The sequence below is a fragment of the Capra hircus genome, chromosome 7 (assembly GCF_001704415.2).
Source record: "Capra hircus breed San Clemente chromosome 7, ASM170441v1, whole genome shotgun sequence".
Classification (NCBI taxonomy): domain Eukaryota; kingdom Metazoa; phylum Chordata; class Mammalia; order Artiodactyla; family Bovidae; genus Capra; species Capra hircus.
The window spans coordinates 41,254,628-41,277,484 of NC_030814.1; the positions used below are offsets into that span (position 1 = coordinate 41,254,628).

Sequence of the window (22,857 nt, forward strand, 5' to 3'; positions counted from 1 at the left end):
GGGCTTGATAAAGGACAGAAATGGTATGGACCTAACAAAAGCAGAAGATATTAAGAAGAGGTGGTAAGAATACACAGAAGAACTGCACAAAAAAGATCTTCATGACCCAGATAATCATGATGGTATGATCACTCATCTAGAGCCAGACATACTGGAATGTGAAGTCAAGTGGGCCTTGGAAAGCATCGCTATGAACAAAGCTAGTGGAGGTGATGGAATTCCCAGTTGAGCTATTTCAAATCCTGAAGGATGATGCTGTGAAAGTGCTGAACTCAATATGCCAGCAAATTTGGAAAACTCAGCAGTGGCCACAGGACTGGAAAAGGTCAGTTTTCATTCCAATTCCAAAGAAAGGCAATGCCAAACAATGTTCAAACTACCGCACAATTGCACTCATCTCACATGCTAGTAAAGTAATGCTCAAAATTCTCCAAGCTAGGCTTCAGCAATACATGAACCGTGAACTTCCTGATGTTCAAGCTCGTTTTAGAAAAGGCAGAGGAACAGAGATCAAATTGCCAACATCCGCTGGATCATGGAAAAAGCAAGAGAGTTCCAGAAAAACATCTATTTCTGCTTTATTGACTATGCCAAAGCCTTTGACTGTGTGATCACAATAAACTGTGGAAAATCCTGAAAGAGATGGGAATACCAGACCACCTGACCTGCCCCTTGAGAAAACTATATGCAGGTCAGGAAGCAACAGTTAGAGCTGGACATGGAACAACAGACTGGTTCCAAATAGGAAAAGGAGTATGTCAAGGCTGTATATTGTCACCCTGCTTATTTAACTTCTATGCAGAGTACATCATGAGAAACACTGGGCTGGAAGAAACACAAGCTGGAATCAAGATTGCTAAGAGAAATCTCAATAACCTCAGATATGCAGATGACACCACCCTTATTGCAGAAAGTGAAGAGGAGCTAAAAAGCCTTTTGATGAAAGTGAAAGTGGAGAGTGAAAAAGTTGGCTTAAAGCTCAACATTCAGAAAACGAAGATCATGGCATCCAGTCCCATCACTTCATGAGAAATAGATGGGGAAACAGTGGAAACAGTGTCAGACTTTATTTTGGGGCTCCAAAATCACTGCAGATGGTAGCTGCAGCCATGAAATTAGAAGACGCTTACTCCTTGGAAGAAAAGTTATGACCAACCTAGATAGTATATTCAAAAGTAGAGACATTACTTTGCCTACTAAGGTCCGCCTAGTCAAGGCTCTGGTTTTTCCTGTGGTCATGTATGGATGTGAGAGTTGGACTGTGAAGAAGGCTGAGTGCCGAAGAACTGAAGCTTTTGAACTGTGGTGTTGGAGAAGACTCTTGAGAGTCCCTTGGACTGCAAGGAGATCCAACCAGTCCAATCTGAAGGAGATCAGCCCTGGGATTTCTTTGGAAGGAATGATGCTAAAGTTGACACTCCAATACTTTGGCCACCTCATGCGAAGAGTTGACTCATTGGAAAAGACTCTGATGCTGGGAGGGATCGGGGCAGGAGGAGAAGGGGACGACAGAGGATGACATGGCTGGATGGCATCACTGACTCGATGGACGTGAGTCTGAGTGAACTCCAGGAGTTGGTGATGGACAGGGAAGCCTGGCGTGCTGCAATTCATGGGGTCGCAAAGAGTCGGACACGACTGAGCGACTGAAGTGAACTGAACTGAACTTTCTTGGCACTCGGGCTTCCCTGGTGGCTCAATTGGTAAAGAATCCACTTGCAATGTGGGAGACCTGGGTTCGATTCCTGGGTTGGGAAGATCCCCTGGAGAAGTGAAAGGCAACCCACTCCAGTATTCTGGCCTGGAGAATTCCATGGACTATATGGTCCATGGAGTTGCAAAGAGTCCGACACAAGTGAGCGACTTTCACTTCACTTCAATTTCTTTATAGTCCAACTCTCACATCCTTACATGATTACTGGAAAAACCATAGCTTTGACTAGAGCGACCTTTGGCACAGTAATGAAGAATAGCAATTGTATCCAATAATGTATAAAAAAAGGTTATACATTATGACCAAGTAAGGGTATCAGTAATGCAGGCTACTTTAACATCTGAATATCAACTAATGTAATACATATAGTAGTAACAGAATAAAGCAGAAGTCTGCATACCACAGCTCATAGACCAAATCCGGCATGGCTTTTGTTTTTGTTAATAAAGTTTTATTGGAAAACAATCATGCCCACTTATCTACACGTGGTCTATAATTGCTTTCATTCTACAACAGCAGAGTTGATTGGCTGCAACAAAGATCATATTGCTCACAAAACCAAAAATATTTACTATATAGGCCTTTCTGGAAAATATTGCTGACTCTTGGATTAAAGGGGAATAGGATAATCTCAAAAGATGTAGAAAAAGCTGTTGATAAAATATTAATATTTATAATACACCAGAAGTCAAATCATTTTTAGATATGATTATAATAAGAAAAAGCATTTGATAAAATGCAGAAAATATTCATGAGAAAGCTCTCAATAAACTAGGGAGAGTAAGAAACTTCTTTAATTTGATAATAGCTACATAAAATCTACAACTAACATCATGCTTAAAATTAATGATAAAAGACACTGCTTTCCCCCTGACACTGGGTACAAAGCAAGGATGTCCGCTTGTATTCCATGCTGCACCGGAGCGTCTAGCCAGTGCAATAACACAATGAAAATACAATCTATATAACCAACTAAAAATGAAATTAAAACAATTACATTCATAACAACATCAAAATTAAAGTATTTAATACTTTGACCAACTAATGCGAAGACTTGACTCATTGGAAAAGCCCCTGATGCTGGGAAATATTGAAGGTGGGAGGAGAAGGGGATGACAGAGGATGAGATGGTTGGATGGCATACCGATTCAATGGACATGAGTTTGAGTAGGCTCCGGGAGTTGGTGATGGACAGAGAAGCCTGGCATGCTGCAGTCCATGGGGTCCCAAAGAGTTGGACACAACTGAGTGGCTGAACTGAACTGAACTGAAGAAAGAGTTTAACAAAATAAGGGCAGAACTGTACACTGAATATTATACAACACTTGAATATTATACAACACTGTCAAGAAAAATTAAAGACTGAAACAAACGGACATATATCCCATGTCTGCAAATTGAAGACTCAATATTGCTTTGTTGTTGTTCAGTCACCAAGTCACGTCCAACTCTCTGCGACCCCATGCCAGGATTCCCTGACCTTCACTATCTCCCTATATTGCTTCAGTTCAGTTCAGTTCAGTTGCTCAGTCATGTCCGACTCTTTGCGACCCCATGAATCGCAGCACGCCAGGCCTCCCTGTCCATCACCAAGCCATGTCATCCTCTGTCGTCCCCTTCTCCTCCTGCCCTCAATCTCTCCCAGCATCAGAGTCTTTTCCAGTGAGTCAACTCTTCGCATGAGGTGGCCAAAGTACTGGAGTGTCAGCTTTAGCATCATTCCTTCCAAAGAAATCCCAGGGCTGATCTCCTTCAGAATGGACTGGTTGGATCTCCTTGCAGTCCAAGGGACTCTCAAGAGTCTTCTCCAACACCACAGTTCAAAAACATCAATTCTTTTGCGCTCAGCTTTCTTCACAGTCCAACTCTCACATACATACATGACTACTGGAAAAACCATAGCCTTGACTAGACGGACCTTAGTAGGCAAAGTAATGTCTCTGCTTTTGAATATATTATCTAGGTGGTCATAACTTTCCTTCCAAGGAGTAAGCGTCTTTTAATTTCATGGCTGCAGTCACCATCTGCAGTGATTTTGGAGCCCCAAAATATAGTCTGACACTGTTTCCACTGTTTCCCCATCTATTTCCCATGAAGTGATGGGACTGGATGCCATGATTTTTGTTTTCTGAATGTTGAGCTTTAAGCCAAACTTTTTCACTCTCCTCTTTCACTTTCATCAAGAGGCTTTTTAGCTCCTCTTCACTTTCTGCAATAAGGGTGGTGTCTTCTGCATATCTGAGGTTATTGAGATTTCTCCCAGCAATCTTGATTCCAGCTCGTGCTTCCTCCAGCCCAGCGTTTCTCATGATGTACTCTGCATAGAAGTTAAATAAGTAGGGTGACAATATACAGCCTTGACATACTCCTTTTCCTATTTGGAACCAGTCTGTTGTTCCATGTCCCATTCTAACTGTTGCTTCCTGACCTGCATATAGTTTTCTCAAGAGGCAGGTCAGGTGGTCTGGTATTCCCATATCTTTCAGGATTTTCCACAGTTTATTGTGATCCACACAGTCAAAGGCTTTGGCATAGTCAATAAAGCAGAAATAGATATCCATTTTCCCAAAATTCATCTATAGATCTAGTGCAGGCTACATGCATCTCCATGCTTGTTTTTGGTAAAAATTCATAAGCTGATTCTAAAATTTATATGAAAACCCAAAGAACAAAGACTAGCCAATATGATTTTGAAAAAGAACTGAGTTTAAGAACTTATATGACCTAATCCCCACATTTACCATAAATATTTGTAATCAGGATAATGTAATATTAGCCTAAAGACAGACATTTGTCAGAGGAATAAAACAGAGTTCAGAGATAAAGCCATGTATATCCTGTCAATTAAATTTCAACAAAAGTACTAAAGTAATTCAATGGGAAAAGGATAGTCTTTTCAACAAATGGTACTGAAACAACTGTATGGTGTTAGGTAAGGATCTAGATTCTTCTTCATAGAAAAATTAACTTGAAATGGATCACAGTGCTAAGTGTAAGAGCTAAAACTAAAACTCTTCTAGAGAAAATCACAAGAGAAAAATCTTTGTAACTTTAGGCTAGGCAAAGATTTCTTAAATATGAATAATGGCATATTAATAAATTGGACTTCATTAAAGGTAAAAATGTTGCTCTTGGAAAGATTACTAAGAATGAAAATACAAGCTACAGACTGGAAGAAAATATTTGCAAAACCCATATCTAATAAAGAACTTATATTCAGAATATATTAAGAATCCTTAAAAATAAAAAAGAAAACCAACACAATCTAAATAACTGGCAAAAGAAACTTTAACAGAACTAGGTAAAGAAGATACATGAATAGCAACTAAGGATATGAGGAGATGCTCAACAGTATTATTCAGTATAGAAATACAGTTTTAAAATACAATTATTTACTATTATATTCTACTACTATAATATATTCTATATATACTAAATAGAATGCATAAAATTTAAAAGGCTTTTGATACTGATAGCTTATGGTGAGCAGTGTGGGATTCGTGATCTCTGAAGAACATTCAACTTCGGGACCAGGGACTAGGCTTGATCACTCAAGAGCTTTTGTGTAGCAGAGTTGTATTAAAGTGAAAAAGGGACAGAGAAAGCTTCTGACATAGACATTAGAAGGAGAAGGGAGAGTGCCCCCCCCCCGCCCTCCCCCCACCCCCGCTAGTTTTAGCAAGCTGTTTTATGTCTGTTAGAAAGTTATTAATCAGATAAGAGAGACACCTCAAGGCTGAGGGAAGTTTCACCGGGCCCCTCTCTCACAACATGCATTTTTGAGATAGAATGGCACAAGGTGTGTCATCCCCCGGCCATAAAGCAATTGATATGAATACTGGTTTGTTGAGCTATTATCAGCCCAAGGTTTGCGAAAAAGAAAAAAGTTAGGCTTAGGTGAAACCATTTTGAAGAAAGGCAAATTCCAAAGCAAATATATAGTTTCATTAACATAGCTTAAGACAAATATTTCCATAAGAAAAATGCATTGGTTAGCTCAGTCAGTTAGTTCAGTCAGTTCTTTCGCTCAGTCTGTCTGACTCTGCGACCCCATGAATCGCAGCACACCAGGCCTCCCTGTCCATCACCAACTCCCGGAGTTCACCCAGACTCATGTCCATCGAGTCAGTGATGCCATCCAGCCATGTCATCCTCTGTCGTCCCCTTCTCCTCCTGCCCCCAATCCCTCCCAGCATCAGAGTCTTTTCCACTGAGTCAACTCTTCGCATGAGGTGGCCAAAGTATTGGAGTTTCAGCTTAGGTTAGCTCAAGGTTTGAGAAAAGTTAAGTTCAGGTGGAACCAGGTGTCTTCATAGCAAAACAGAATTTTAAGAGACACTTGCAGCCTATTTCCTCCGTTTGGAGACCCCTGGCCTTCCTGCCTGTTACCCTCTCAATACCAAATTTTGAAGAAGAGGTAAAGAAACCAGGACCCTCATAGGTTACGGGTGGGAATTTAAAATGACACATTTTGCAAAGTAGTTGGGAAGTTTTGTAAAATGTTATGCATAAACTTACCACATAACCTAGCAATTCTGCTTCTGGGTGCCTACTCAAGTGAGATGCAAATCTATGTCCCCACAAATATTTGTACATGAATGGACATCATATTCATAGAAGCCAAAACCTAGAAATAATCCAAATGCTCATCAACCAGTCAATGGATAAACAAAATGAATGGGAAACATCTTAAACAAAACATCCCTGTATAATTTGGTATTTCCATACTATGGAATACCATGCTGTAATAAAGAATTATTGATACATTATATTTGGATGAACCTCAAAAACATTATGGTAAGTTAAAGAAGCCAGATGTTTATGCCTACATATTATGTAATTCCATTTATATGAAATTTCTAGAAAACGCAAAATTATAGAGACAGAAAGCGTATATGTGGTTGTCTGGGGTTGAAGATGGGAGCAGATACCGTTTGCACTGCTGTCACAGAGGATTGTCAGATCACTTGCTTTAAATTACTAATTCAGACTGGAATATATGAACTAGTCTTGCACAAAATCTAACATGATTTATTTCTCTGCCTCTTTCATTAGCCTTTGTTTTGTCAGCGGTCCTCAAAGTGCAAAGCTGCCCTAGTGGTTCAGCTGGTTAAGAGTCTGCCTGCAATGCAGGAGATGTGGGTTCAATCCCTGGGTCAGCAAGATACCCCATCAAAGGAAATGGCAACCCACTCCAGTATTCTTGCCTGGAGAATCCCATGGACAGAGGATCTGGACAGGCAACAGTCCATGGGAACATAAAGAGCCTGACACGACTGTGCAACCAGCTTGGTCAAAGTGTGGTTCAGGGACTGACTTTCAGAGTTCCTGCTAAGTTAACACTACTTTTATAATAAGTCTTAGACAATATTTGCCTTTTTTACTTCATACACTCATGAGTGTATAATGAAGCTATCTAGAGCCTGTATGACCTGAATCACAACAAACTGAAGGCAGAAGCAGCCATGAGAATCTAACTTTTAAAAAAAACCTAAGTTAGACATTAGATTCACAATTCCACTCTTCTAATTTGGGGGTAAACAGTTTTATCATGAAAATGTGTTATGTTAATATCTAATGGGTTTATTATTGATACTTGAATTGATAATTATTTTTAAGTCCTCCAGTTTTTATTTATAATATGGCAAACATTGATAAATAAAATCACATAAATAAAAGCTCTTTGGAATCTTCATTTTTGTGGATATAAAGGATTCCTGAGATAAAAGTTTGCAAGCCACTGCTTTTATTTACCTTCCAGTTGTAAGAACTCCTATTTGCCACATTTGACAACATGGTATTAGGAAGAGAACTGGGTTCAGGTCTTCTTTGAGAGCTAACTTGTCCTGGTGGCAAAATAATTATCTGCTTCAAGATTTATCTATAGCTTTTGGTCAGGACATCACTTAGAAATGTAACAAATGTTAATACAAGATTTCTTTCTTTTTCTTAGTGATATTTAATGGAAACAAACACAGTTCTAGATAAAGGAGAGGCATAAGAATGCAAAGAACTTGAACCAATGCCTAGATAAAAGTAAGCCCCTAATATAGATTGTGATTATTATATTATTAGACTATGCTGCTGCTGCTAAGTCGCTTCAGTCGTGTCCAACTCTGTGCGACCCCATAGACGGCAGCCCACCAGGCTCCCCCGTCCCTGGGATTCTCCAGGCAAGAACACTGGAGTGGGTTGCCATTTCCTTCTCCAATGCATAAAATTGAAAAGTGAAAGTGAAGTCGCTCAGTGGTGTCCGACTCTTCGGGACCCCATGGACTGCAGCCTACCAGGCTCCTCCGTCCATGGGATTTTCCAGGCAAGGGTACTGGAGTGGGGTGCCATTGCCTTCTCCGATTATTAGACTATGGCAGTCCTTATTCATTCAGCAAGTATTGTGGAATGTCTACTATACACCAGGCTCCATGACTGGCGTTGGCGATTCAGAAATGAACAAAACACAGTCTGTCCTCAAGAAGAATACAAGTCCCCTACACACCAACCTTCAAGTTGCAAAATTTTAAAGATGCAAACGTGTTTTTGCATGTCCAGTCACGGGAGGCACAAGTGAAACTGCAGCTTACTCTTTGTCTCCTATTGCTGACAATACTGCAGTTCTACAATTTCCTACCGTTCTTGTTTATTCCCTTGATGCCAGCCCCTGTATGCCAATCTTCACACTGTTCTGCCATACTTTTCAAGGTACACTACTATAAGATTAAAAATGTTTTATTTTGTTTTATGTACAGTTGGGTACCTAGGATACCTCTGGTGGGTACCTCTGCTGGACTTACAGACAAATTCAATATATAAAGGTGCTCTGGGAACATCCCTATGCACGGGGCTTGCTGTAAAGCAAAGTGGGGGAGGCAGGAGAATAATGACAAAGAGATACATAATAACAAATTGTGGTAAGAGCTTTAAAAAAAGTGATAGAGATATGAGGCCATAAAGGAGATTTGACCTTATTTTCCGAGTCAGAGAACATTTCTTTGAGGAAGTGCTAGTTGAACTATTTGAAATGACAGGAGATGTGAAGAAGACACAAGGGAAAAATACAACTGAGGGCATATTCAAACATCTCTGAAGTAGTAGAAATGATAAGAGGTAGCAGTAGCTGAAGCTAGAGCTAGAGTGATTAAGTAGGAGAACTAGAGCCCAAGCCATTTGAGGCCTTATGGATTCCGCCAAGAATAGTAAACCTTTATTGTCTGACCTATGGAGAGTCCTGAGAAGATTTTTGGGGGTTGGGGCGGGGAAGGTTATGAGAGGATTAGATCTGTATTTTTCAGATTCTTGGCAACTGGAGTGTAATGGTACCAAAACGAAAAGCAAGAAAACTATTTACTATATACAGCTATAGCAGTATCCAGGTGAAAAGATGTTGTAAGATCAGAACGGAGTAATGGGAAAAACCGCAAGAGGTGGAAGAATTTGGGATGTGTTTTGCAAGTACGAGTGGTGTATTTCTGCCCATAGGAGTGGTGATTAATGTAGTCTAGCACTAATGGTTAAGTCCAACACTCTCCCCTGCAAGATTAAGTAATAAGGTTATTGAGACGTTGCAAAATTTGCCCTTTCCCGTAGCATAAATCCAAAGTCCCCCTTGATGGTAGGGGTCCATGGGTTATTCCGGAAGCGCAAACTGCGTATACAAGGCCGGGATCTCCAGCTCTAGTAAATGACTCACGAGACTTCAGCCCCTGGAGGTCAGTGGCTTCGAACAGCTCTGTTTCCAGGCAACGCCATTGTCGGGCGCTCTGGGCGGGGGAGGGGTAACTAAGGACAACGGCCGGAAGAGAACTCCGGAAGAGAGGGATAGTCAGACAGGGAAAATAGGCAGCACGTGTCACGGCCCAGGCCATCAAGAGTGATTCGAGGGCTCCGCACGAGAGGAGCGCGGAAGTCAGGAGGGGCCGGAGAACGCCCCTGTGATTGGCGGGCTGGGGTACCAGAACGCTTGTGATTGGGCGAGGCCAAGACCAAGGACTGCTTTTTGAACCGCGTAGGGTTCTGGGTAGCAAAGACCTTGGAAGGGTCTTAACTGAAAGGGGTAGGGGGAAGGTCGCCAACAAACGGCTGAGCTCACAATCCGTCCTGGGACCAGGCCGGGGCGTCCCCCTCCCCCCATGGAGAGAGCCAGGCCGGAGCAGCCGCTTCAGCAGCGCCAACTGCCACGGGCGACCCCGCCGCGCCCGCTGCGTCCTGCTCCGCCCTCGCTGCCCGTCGAGGGCGCCTCCTTCCGGGCAGCGGCCGCGGAGCCCTCTCCGTCGCCGCCCACCCCGTGCGCGGCCGCCATTGCGACCGTCGCCTCGTCGTGTGGGGAACCCTCGGCGTTGAGCGTACAGCCAGCGGCACGACGGCTGCTGCAGGTGAAGCCGGAGCAGGTGTTACTGCTGCCACCCGGGCCACCACTGCCTCAGGCCCGGGAGGAAGGCGCCGCCACCTCTCCCGCGCAGGCGCGGCTGCTGCAGCTGAGGCCCGAGCTGCTCCTGCTGCCGCCGCCGCCCCCCGCATCTGAGGGCGTCCCATGCAGGCCTGAGTTGCACCCGTTGCAGCCCCGAGCGCTGCACGTTAAGGCGGAGAAGCAGGAGCCGGGACCCGGCTTGGATCTGTTGGCTGGGCCTCGGAGGGCCGTTGAGGCCTGCTCTAAAACCTCCAGGACGGTGAAGGCAGAAGGCTCTGGGCCCCTCAACAGCCGCCGGGGGGACGAGAAGAAGGGCAAGTTGGAGGCGGAGGAGATTGTGAGCTACGCAGCAAAAGGCGAAGAAGGCAAAAGCCTGGCAGCCCTCAGAGAAGGAGTCATCAAAACGGAGGCGCCTGAGAGACTTCGAGAGGACTGCAGGCTCAGTACAGAGCCCGCGTCCAATGGCCTGGCCCATGGCAGCAAGGATGTCATCCTGACCCAGCCATCCACTGCCTTTGGGCCACATCAGCAAGACCTCAGGATCCCTTTGACTCTTCACACCGTACCCCCTGGGGCCAGGATCCAGTTTCAGGGACCACCACCTTCAGAGCTGATACGATTGACCAAGGTCCCGTTGACACCAGTGCCTATTAAAATGCAGTCCTTACTGGAGCCTTCTGTAAAAATTGAAACCAAAGATGTCCCGCTCACGGTGCTTCCCTCAGATGCAGGTATTAGACAGCAGGGGAATCAATCTGGTTTTCAGACTTCGTCTATTGCCCATAGCTGACATATCAGCTGTTGAGAAGCCTAAACTAGAAAAATAAAATCATGGATTCAGGGCAAAGTCTGCACAGGTATCACTTCTGACTTGTACATATACCAGTAAAATACACTAACACGTTCAAGAGTCCCAAACATTAAAAATAACCCCTTTTTTAAAAGGCCCATTAGATGAGATTTAGGTGTGACTAATGCTTATACACAAAAATAGAAATAGTCTTTCTACGTAAATACATTTTCAGTTTATATTGCTGCAGATAATCAACGTTTTAAAATGTATGATAGTAGCTCAGTGTTTTTACGTGTATTAATAAAAAAAGTTTAAGAAAAGTTTATACTGGATTTAGAAATGATTTTTCTTTTTTAAAAATGAGTAAGCATTTTCTAAGAGAAAAGACTACATAATTGTAACAGTATTCTAAAAGCTAAGGACTTACAGAAATACAGAAAATGAAAGAATAAAAGTTCTCAAATAAAGGACCATAATTACAGTAGTAACAATTAAAAGTAGGTATCTTATTTCTATCCATTATTTCCAAATACATACCTAGAAAATTCTTATTTTAAGATTTAATTCAGACGGACCATTATGCCTGTAAATGTGGAAATTCATATTAATCTTCACTTTATATTTTCATTAATTTTATATTTACTGTATTTGTTCTTATTTTCTTTATTGATTCTTCCTTCCCTCCCCACCCTCTTGCTTTTCACTTTTAGTAATTTTTAAACTTCGTTTTCATTTTCTAAAGAAGAGAAAGGGAAAGCTTTCTTTATAATACTTGTTTCATCCTTTGTGCATTTTAAAATTTTATATGTCAGGTAACCTTAAGATAGAATATGTGAAATTTGTAGACAGTGGCTTTTGATGAATTATATAAGAAATGTGACTTTAAACAACTTCCTTTATTGTAATTTCAGTTGCCCCTGTGACTTTCAAAAAGTCACCTTTATTATTTTCCTCTTTTTTCCCAGGACATGGGACTAGTGTTAATGACCCACCTTGGCAGGTGCTTCACTTTAATAATGAAATATAACTAACACTGTAATATAAGTATTTTTGCTTGAATGGGCACTCCAGTGGCATGTAAGTGAATTCCTTTAAATTTTTAGGGTACACCCACCTAGTGCTAGGATTATAGTCATGAATAAGTTATAGTTCTTGTTCCCCATTAATAGAATATTTTTAATGGGAAATAAGCCAAATGTTAATTGTTGTTAGAAGCATTAATATAACTCAAGGAAGTAATAAGCCAGCATTTTACAGTGTCTTCAATAATAATATTCTTTCTGAGGAAAAGAACAATCATTCTAAACCACAGTTTAGAATGCTGAGTTCAAGGGTTATGAGGAATTATGGAATACTGGCAGTTCTTTGACTATACTGAAGTGAATATTTTCTCCATATGTTTAAAAAGTAAATATAGTTGGAGGTGCACTTCACTTTAAAATTGTGTGTGTGTGTGTGGCACATTAATTTAGTCTTTTAATTTTTGTCATGTAGGAATACCAGATACTCCCTTCAGTAAGGACAGAAATGGTCATGTGAAGCGACCCATGAATGCATTTATGGTTTGGGCAAGAATCCACCGGCCAGCACTAGCCAAAGCTAACCCAGCAGCCAACAATGCAGAAATCAGTGTCCAGCTCGGGTTAGAGTGGAACAAACTTAGTGAAGAACAAAAGAAACCCTATTATGATGAAGCACAAAAGATTAAAGAAAAGCACAGAGAGGAATTTCCTGGTAATCAAATGAAATGAACAAAGCCTCTTTCTAATTTCTTTTAAATTTATTTATTTAGGTAAAGAATAGGTTAGGATGAGATTGAAAGACAAAATGTAATTTTTTTCTCGTCTGATATGTACAATAGAGAAAATTATGGTTAATATTATAGTAACGATTGAATTGACACTGGACGTAAGTTTTCTTAAACAGAACAAAGTAGAACGATATCTGGTCTCATATTTGCCAACCAATGCAAACCTAATCTGGTCTTATATTTGCCTACTAATGCAAACCTGGGGATATACAGTTTTACAGTGGTTTTGATTTAATATAAAAATATAAATTTAATGAAGGTGAAGCTCCAGAGTTCTGTGCTATGATATTTCAAATATATTAAAAAATGAAGTGTTTGGCTCATAGCAACAGAAAAATATGCAGTGCACACTGCAGGCATTAGCACCAAGCTCCATTTTAATGTTATATGGTTATCAGAATTTAGTCCTGCCTCCTGCCTGATAAATTTATCCTCATCATGATATAGTTTGAAATAAATTCTGACTTTCTGCCCAGCAGTGAGGACATTGTTATTAAGCTTGGTAAAAGCTTAATATATGTTGATATGACCAACACATTGTGCATGGAAAGAATTTTTTTCCTAAAGTAATAGAGAGATTCAGGCTGGCAATGATCAGAGTAGTGGTTACAGGGAACCAGTGATTCTCTTGGTTGTACAGTGGCAACAACTGCCATAACTCCATTTTTCTGAGTTTAGAAGGAAATTGGGTGGTTTGTGGATGTGGAGACTGCCAAGTCTAAAAGGGCAACTTTTCCCAAAGAAGACATAAAAATAGTGACTGGTCATTAATAACCACTTCATTGTAAGACATAGATAATTGTATCTTACAGAAAGTAAAAAAAACGGGAGGAGACAAATAGCATCTTACTGGGGCATTTTTTTTTAATAGAGGAAAAACTTTGGAATTCAGACTCAGTGCCTTTAATGTTGATTTTACTGTAAATTCATCATGTGTCTTTGGAGAAAAGACATTTGCTCTTGATCTTGCTTTGAATTATTAGTTACAACATTGACCACTAGCTAGGAGCCATATGGATAGATATGCTGAAATGCTCAAAAATAGTATCATAGAAGTGGAAAAGATACTTTAGACAACTAAGACTTAGAAGCATTTTGGACTTTTAATGTGAAAAGAACTATTTAAAGGCTAAATAGGATTTGTAGGTTCAAATTAAAAATGGTTAATCTTCTTCTCTAGGTTGGGTTTATCAACCTCGTCCAGGGAAGCGAAAACGCTTCCCTCTAAGCGTTTCCAATGTATTTTCTGGTACCACACAGAATATCATCTCTACAAATCCAACAACAATTTATCCTTATCGCTCACCTACCTACTCTGTGGTAATTCCCAGCCTACAGAACACCATCACTCATCCAGTTGGTGAGTTGGTTTTATTGTAGATTATAATTTTATAATGGCTTATGTGGTGATTTTGCCTCTCAACTTGAAATTTTGCTTCTGATAGCTTAAGAGTTTTAACAACAATATTAAGAAGAAAATCAAAAGTGAGAAAGTGAAAACATTAAATCAGAGAAGGAAAATTTTCAGTAGACATCAAAGTCCTTGGTTTGCCAGACTAGTAAATATTCCATGTCAGACCTTTTAAGCAAATCAGGGTGAGTCCATAGATTATGCAGATAATGCATGAAATGACTTGAGGTAATTCAGTAGGAAATAGGAATGTGTTTTTAGTGTTAGCATGCCTTGCTGATGAGGTATGAGGCATCCTGTCCTGGAATTTAATAATGGTGACTGAAAAGGTTAAGACCTTTTTTTTTTTTTTTTTTTTTTGCTGCTCTAGGAAAGCAATGGAAGTAATCTATCTTCTACCAGATATTTGGTTCATTATATTGTCTTTCCCTAAAATTTCTCCTCTATTATCAGTTCTTTGCTTCACTCCTGTCTTTTGCTTTTAAGAACCCCAAATTGAGAATTTAATATCTTAAGAACTTTATAGGGCTATCCATCATTAGTTTGTTCTTCCAGAGCCTATTTTAGTCATCTCTGAGGCAGAGCTTTGTACATTCCCTGCTTACTATCACTTGTCCTAAAACTGCTGTTCTCTCCAGTTTTAAAATTGACTTATTACGAACTTAGGCATTTTCATTTTTTTCCCCTGTGTATTATTATAGTCATAAATACCAACAAGGCCACATCAAGGGTATCCAGACTCAAAGCAAAGAAAGCTGATCCTATCACCCTGTTCCTCTCTCAGTACCTTTGCTATTTTGTAGTATCTCTTTTAATTCTATATTCAAACTGGGTTTAATTATGCTTTTTTTTTAAAAAAAAAAATCTTACCTTGTGTAATCTGTTACGTTATTATGATTTATGCTTTTATCATCTATATTTCTTCTTTTTACACCTTTTTCTAAAGCTTTTCTTCCATGTCATTCTATCCACAGTTAAATAAATGCTGTATGTTTTCTTTTTTCAGAAACGTATTTATCAGTGTTCTTACTTGAGGCAGCTGACATTTTAATAGAATATATTAATTTTATGCAGTTCTGAGCAAAGGTTTGGGGAAATTGAAAGTGGTAGAGCTCTTACATTCATGATGTTTTATATAAGTATGAAAAACAAAATTATAGGAAGTTTTTTAGAACCATATATAAAGTAATCAAATCTAGGTGTTTTTTTGTTGGCTTTTTTATTTTTAAATTTCTCTTATTTCTTCTTAGGTAGTATCAGTAAAGATTTGTTTCTTGGACCTCAAATTATAAAAAGATCATTATCTTTTAAATATAAAATTTTGGAATTGTTTCCCCAGGTATATATATAGTTATATGTATAATAGTTACATATATATAATTGTTATACAATAGTTGTGATGAGACTTATTGGCTGTTCTGCTGCCCAATCATACAGCTTTAGAAATATGTTCTTTTAGTTTTACTCATCAGCTTGGTGTATAGTACTTTGAGGAGTTGGTATCAGTTGCAAGTTTGGAAATGTCACTGTATATTTTACATTTTAAATCATTTATAAAACTCTTAAATAAGAAAAAATTATAGTACAAATCCCTCGGAAAATCTGCTTTTAAAGTCTACCTTTAAATGCTCATTATCTACAGATACAAATGTTTATACCATTCCTTTTTTTTGTTTGATCAACTAATTTTATATTCTAAATATGAAATCATGGTAATTGTGTTTTTTCAAACTTATTTCCATGGAAGAAAGATACCAAATTAGTGAGGTATAATTTATCTCAACAGAAACAATTTGTTCTTTTTCTAGAAAGGTTTGTATACAAATATATTGTATAGATTTCACTAGTGTAGAAAATCGACTCACCAAACTACTGCTCTAAAGTAAACTTACTACTTCCAAAAACAAGTTCACTACTTCTGATAACCTGGTATTATGTTGACTTTCCAAAAATGCTCTTGATTGACATTTTTGGCAGAGAGATCATTTGTATCTACTTCATCCAATATTTTCTCAGTTCTAACTTTTGAGTTTCTTTAAAGCTCTTAGGTTAATGCCACCTGAGATCTCATATATTCATTTTATCAATTTGGATTAGAACATTCTGTGAACTTGCCATTATACTGCATTTGATGTAATATTTTTAAACTATCTGCTGTGAAAATGAAGTAGGTTCAGATATCTTCTTAAGGTCTGTAGTAGGAAGTGGGTTTTGAGTCTCTCCATTCTTTCAGTTGACTTTTACACCGTAATGATTATCCCATTGATTCCACTGAGTCTCTTCTTTCTGTAAAAGTATTTAAAAAGGCACTTACTATTGATTTTAAGGTCCTACAGATGTAATTTCTTCAATTTTCTTTTAAACTGTCTAATTTTTACTTGCATCACACTTACACACTCTGGCTTCTCTTTTACAGATTTGGATGAGCTCTTCATTTTAAAGACATCTTTCCTTTTTGTGGGTACTCTTTAATTTGGTCAAGCTTCCCTGGTGGCTCAGATGGTAAAGAGTCTGCCTGCAGTATGAGAGACCTGGATTCAAACCCTGGGTCAGAAAGATCCCCTGGAGAAGGAAATGGCAAACCACTCCAGTATTCTTGCCTGGAAAATCCCATAGACGAGGAGCCTGGCAGGCTACCACCCATGGGGCCACAAAGAGTCAGACACGACTGAACGACTTCACTTTTACTTTGATTTGGTCAGTTAGCCACAAAAACTTTTTGATTTTTAAGGCACATTTTTTTCCTTTTGGGTTTTTAGCATTATCATATAAAATAACCTTAATTCTTCTGTAAACTTTTTATTTTAGTTATCCCTATCAGCCTTATTTTCTTAGCCCGTATTTGTAGTTCCAAAACTCTAATTTGTCTCTCACATTTAATCCCCCATATTGAGCTTATCTCCTGTTTCCAGTTTCTGAAAGTACTTACAACTTAATAGTCCAGAATAGTTTTTTGGACACTTCCCTTTATCAAATGTCTTTGATGCCAGTTATGCCAGCATTTTAATTTTATATTAAATTCAGTTTGGTTCAGTTGCTCAGTTGTGTCCCGCTCTTTGTGACTCCATGGACTGTAGCAGGCCAGTCTTCCCTGCCTATCACCAACTCCCAGAGCTTGCTCAAACTCATGTCCATCGAGTCAGTGATGCCATCCAGCCATCTCATCCTCTGTTGTCCCCTTCTCCTCCCGCCTTCAATCTTTCCCAGCATCAGCATCTTTTGAAATGAGTCAGCTCTTCGCATCAGGTGGCCAAAGTATTGGAGCTTCAGCTTCAGCATCAGTCCTTCAAATCAATATTCAGGACTGATTTCCTTTCAGATTGACTGGTTTGATCTCTTTGCAGTCCAAGGGACTCTCAGAAATCTTCTCCAACACCACGTTCAAAATCATCTATTCTTTGGTGCTCAGCTTTCTTTATGGTCCAACTCGCATATCCATAACATGACTACTAGAAAAACCATACCTTTTACTAGATGGACCTTTGTTGGCAAAGTGTCTCTGCTTTTGAATATGCTGTCTAGGTTGGTCATAACTTTTCTTCCAAGGAGCAAGCATCTTTTAATTTCATGGCTGCAGTCACCATCTGCAGTGATTATGGAGCCCAAGAAAATAAAGCCTCTCACTGTTTTTATAGTTTTCCCATCTATTTGCCATGAAGTGATGGGATCAGATGGCTTGATTTTAGTTTTTTGAATGTTGAGTTTTAAGCCAATTTTTTCACTCCTCTTTCACTTTCATCAAGAGACTTTTTTTAGTTCCTCTTCACTTTCTTCCATAAGGGTGGTATCATCTGCATATATGAGGTTAATGCTATTTCTCCCAGCAGTCTTGATTCCAGCTTGTGCTTCATCCAGCCTGGCATTTTGCGTGATGTTCTCTGCATATAAGTTAAATAATTAAGGTGATAATATACAGCTGTTACATATTTCTTTCCCAATTTGGAACCAATCCATTGTTCCAGGTCTGGTTCTGACTGTTGCTTCTTGACGTGCATACAGGTTTTGCAGGAGGCAGGTAAGGTGGTCTGGTATTCCCATCACTTTAAGAATTTTCCACAGTTTGTTGTGATCCATAGTCGAAGGCTTTGGTGTAGTCATTAAAGCAGAAGTAAACATTTTTCTGGAACTCTCTTGCTTTTTGTATAATCCAGTGGCTGTTGGCAATTTTATCTCTGGTTCCTTACCTTTTCTAAATCCAGCTTGAACATCTTGAAGTTCTTGGCTCATGTACTGTTGAAGCCTGGCTTGGGGAATTTTGAGCATTGCTTTACTAGCGTGTGATATGAGTACATTTGTGTGGTAGTTTGAACATTCTTTGATATTGCCTTTCTTTGGGATTGGATTGAAAACTGACCTTTTCCAGTCCTGTGGCCACTGCTGAGTTTTCCAGATTTGCTGGCATGTTGAGTGTAGCACTTTCACAGCATCATCTTTTAGGATTTGAAATATCTCAACTGGAATTCTATCACCTCCACTAGCTTTGTTTATAGTGGTGCTTCCTGAGGCCCACTTGACTTTGTATTCCAGGATGTCTGGCTCTAGGTGAGTGATCACACCATCATGGTTATCTGGGTCAGTAAGATCTTTCTTGTATAATTCTTCTATTAAATTGATCACGTTTATTTTTTTAAAGGTTTCTAAGAATCTGGTAGAAGCAATATTTATTTTAGCCTGGCTTTCAGATGTCAGTTTTATATGTTTATGAATTTTCTGGTGAGATTATTTCATTCTTTACATTTTATTACTGAAACCTGAAATGAATTTTCCTTATTACATCTAAACTCAATTGATATCTTTTACTCTTCTGAATTCATACATTTTCTCTAAATTTTGACTTTAAAAATGTTTACTACTATTTTAATTTTTTGGTTGTAGACATATAATATCATTTTGGTTTATCCATCTCTTCTTTTTTAACAGAAATAACACAAAAACCTCCAACATTCTAATATTTTTGTAATCCAAAAGCAATCTTATCTTGTCCTGTCTAAAGATCAGTTCTTGTGAAGTTTTATGTTCAGAAGAAACAAAGATATGGCTTGAAAATTCCTTGAAAAGTAATGTAGCTCATTGTGGGTTTTCTTGTGGAGCAAAGGAGGAGGAATCATATGGCTCAAACTATATTAAGTCTTCTTAGGACTCCTCTTTACCATTTCTCTCCCCAAAGCCCCACCATCCTTAGCAATTATCTAATTGTTCTTCCATTTTCCATCTGTCTCTATGCCTCCGACTCTTACCCTATTTCTCTCTCTCTCCTCTCCTCCTTTTTCTGCCTCTGTTTCTCTCTTCTTAGCCATATGCTGGTCTTCCTATCCTTCTTTCTACTTCTTTACAGCTTTTTCTTGTAGAGAAATTTGGTCTGTCCTCAGTTTCTGCCATTCTCTACTCCTTTCTGTTCATCCCAGTCACACAACAAAAGCCTGGTTACATCCTTCATCCTTCAGCACAGGTAGTGGAGTCTTCTTCTTTAGGAATGGGTGAGAGGAATTTGTTGAAACTATGGACAGCTATTAATAACTATAATTTTTTCCTTTCCTTATCATAGTGTCCTATAGATCTAAAATTCTGCTCTTTACCTCATGTTACAATTAGATAACGCTAGCTGCTTCAACAGTCTCCTAAACATAATAGTTTAAATAGAATCATGGTTTACATTTTCACCCATGTAAAGTCCAAAATAAATATCTCTGGCTTTCTTCCAAGGGATTCATAGACACAGGTTTCTTCTACCCTATGGCTCTTCCATCTCTGATATGTATTAGCCAAGTATGCATGAACTTGCAGAAGGGAAAAGAGCATGGAGGATTGTACATGAGAGTTTTTTTATGGTCCAGTCTCAGAAGTGGTATACAACACTTACTTCATCGGTTGTATTGAACCATATGACCACTCCTAACTGCAAGGCAGCCTGGAAAGTGTAACCTAGCTGTGTGCTAGTAAGAGAGAAACCAAGTGACTAGATAGTCTTTTCCATACCTTGATGCCGGGAGCCAGCGTGAGGAATCCCACCTGTGACAAGGTCATATGGCAGAGATCTGATGGACAAGGCGAATCAGATCTCAGGGTGTCCCCCTGGTATTTCCTGAGCATGTACCCCCAAAACCAAAAATCTGCCGGCCTTTGTACTCTGCTTTTCCACTCTTCTGACACACTCTGGAAAAAGTCAACTCAGGGCTTTAGTCTCCTGCATTTGAAAGGGATGTTTCAGTTAAACCCCCTCTGATAACTCTCTAGCTTGCCTAACAGGTTCCCCCGGACCTCTTATAGCTTGGGAATTGCTTAAAGCCCCACAACCGCGAGAGACACTAAGCTTAAAGCATCTTAAGATACAGAGCCTTTTCTAAAGAGCTAAAAAATCATATTGGTGATGAGATTTCACTGTTGACTCAATGATTGCTGCCAGGCCTCCATATTCTTTATCTTTTAGGCACCTGGGAGGATGTTAATCAATGTAAATGGGATATGGAAAAGGACATATAATAGTTTTGATGTTAGCAACACTAGACTTTTAAGTTAATTACTTTTCTTTTGTTATAAATCACTGTACTCCTTTTGCTTGTTATAAATTGCTGTATCTTTGCTATGTAAGAATGTAACTTTATTTAGTGCTTTCTGAGAGTGGCACCAGACTTTGGGAAGATCAACACAAATACGTCTTCTGGTTGACAAACCCTTATCAGAAAAAAGGCTGTAAAATGTTAATTGACCCTTTTGGCCGGAAGATGATGTAAATCACCTAAGACTTGTATATACAACTAGGTATGCAGAGAGAAAAACCTGGTTTTGATAAGAGTCTGGGCTGCTAACGCTGCATAATTTTGTATTACGCATTAATCTCTATGTACAATCAAAGAGGTATAAAAGGCCTTTCTAGACAATAGAGGCCGGGAAAGTCACTGGACTGGTTTCCCCCGTGTCTCCTCTTTACTCTATTTTCTGGCTGAATTCCCATCTGGGGTGTGGAGGCTCGCCATGTCTACTTACTTGCCCCGGCTTCTAAGATCCACAGAGGGGGAGCCCAAGGTGGGGCACCCCCCGCTATTCAAGAGGACGCCGGTGGCCTGACGTAGATGGTGCAAGCTCCTTGTCTGGAACTTTATTGGCTTTCCACATAAACCAAGTTATTCAGCCTCTTTTTCTCCACTTAATTTTCCTACTACACTATTTCTTCCTAATCTAATCTTATCTTAAAAAATAAATAAGTTTTTTCCTCACCAACGCCGTCCACGCTTCGAATTCCCTGGATCCACCGGGGCTGGATCCCGGCACCTTATCTACAGTGCGATATGTTAGATCTCTGCCCTTTCCACAAGTCTTCCCTATTCACTGAGTTTATCAGTGATGATTAGGTGTTGGACGCATTAACCTCTCGGTATAGCAACCTGAATTTTGACATTTAGGACATCTGTATTATACTTCCATATAACTCTCTATGCATCTGATTTTTTACCTCAGGTCAAAATGTTAGTTGCTTGGTAAATGTTTGTTTAAGTAAATGAGTGCATGGTTTTATCACCTCTTGCTTCACCAGTTCCCCTTATTTTATAAAAAAATATCTTTGGTAGAAAAGAACATTTGCTATCAGCTAAAAGATTGAGTCCCTTTCTTCTTCAGTAACTGAAATAACTACAGCTCCTATAATTTTTTGTTTCCTTTGCCTAAAAAGAGCATATTTCTTTTTTGAGGACTAACAGCCTAGAGGATTGTGCATGAGAGATTTTTATGGACCAGTCTCAAAAGTGGTACACAACACTTCTTCTTACTAAACTTCATACTGCGCAGGAAAAGAAAATCTGCATCAGAGGTAGATTTTAGGAGCAGATGTCTTGAGTGCAGTGATAATTCAGTGAATAAAACTGAGAGATTTTACAAGTCAGCCTGGTGTAATATGTATTTAGAGGAGGAGATTTTTTTTTGTACACGATCAGAGAGGTTCTGTTAGCTGTAAGCTTGTTTGTTTTTTCTTTCCATCTAGTCATACATACCTTTCTTAACTGTTATTAACCAGGTTCTGTGCCAGATAATGGGGCTACTACTATGAATTAAACTGTTCCTGCTCTTGAGCTCCCAGTTTTGTGATTGTGGTAAGGGTAGCAGACCTGCAAATTTACACTATTTTTATAATATGTGATAGATTTATAGTTTCTGAAGGAACATGAAAAGGGAGATTACTTTATGCTTGATTAATCAGAAAGGCTTAAAGCCTGTACCTCACATATGGGAGGGCTAGTCCATTTAACCCCATTAACTGAGAATCATGATAGCTTCATCTGTACACTGCTCTGTGTTGCCTCTATTTCACTGGGTCAGAGGCCATCTTGAAGCAGATGGATATCTCTCTTCATTCCCTACCTCCAGGTTTAAGGGTGGTAGTTATTTGACTTACCTGGAGAGAAGGAAGGAGAGGAATGTGTTACCTGGCCAAGACTGAGAGAAGATTGACAGTCCTTTTGACCTCTGGCAGAAACATTCCTAACCACAGAGTCTGCTCTTGGACTGCGTCTTCTGTACTAACAGAGACGTAACTGCACTGAAATAAACTTGATCATGAATCTCTTACTTTGGCTTCTCTCTGTATTTCTTTGGAGAAGTTTAGTTAAATTTAGGCTAAATGTGTCTTTTGAGTAACTTAGTAACTCAGTCAGCAGTCCTTCTTCTTCAAGATCAAAAAGATAAAAGACATGATTATTTTAGTTGCCTCTAAAAATTCTGCTATCTCCATCTT

The 22,857-nt window shown here is 39.4% G+C and overlaps 1 protein-coding gene across 2 annotated transcripts in view; it reads left to right on the forward strand.

The window, feature by feature from the left end:
* The window catches only part of SOX30 (SRY-box 30), a 54,444-nt gene continuing 32,122 nt past the window's right edge, over window positions 536–22,857 (forward strand). The window contains exons 1-5 of one of the 2 annotated variants that reach the window (XM_018051717.1): window positions 536–552; window positions 5,352–5,382; window positions 9,877–10,849; window positions 12,406–12,645; window positions 13,902–14,081. In XM_018051717.1, the coding sequence (XP_017907206.1) occupies window positions 536–552; window positions 5,352–5,382; window positions 9,877–10,849; window positions 12,406–12,645; window positions 13,902–14,081 (1,441 nt within the window). Of the gene's footprint in view, window positions 553–5,351; window positions 5,383–9,535; window positions 10,850–12,405; window positions 12,646–13,901; window positions 14,082–22,857 lie in introns of those variants that run through there. The other variant, XM_018051718.1, reaches the window with a different exon arrangement.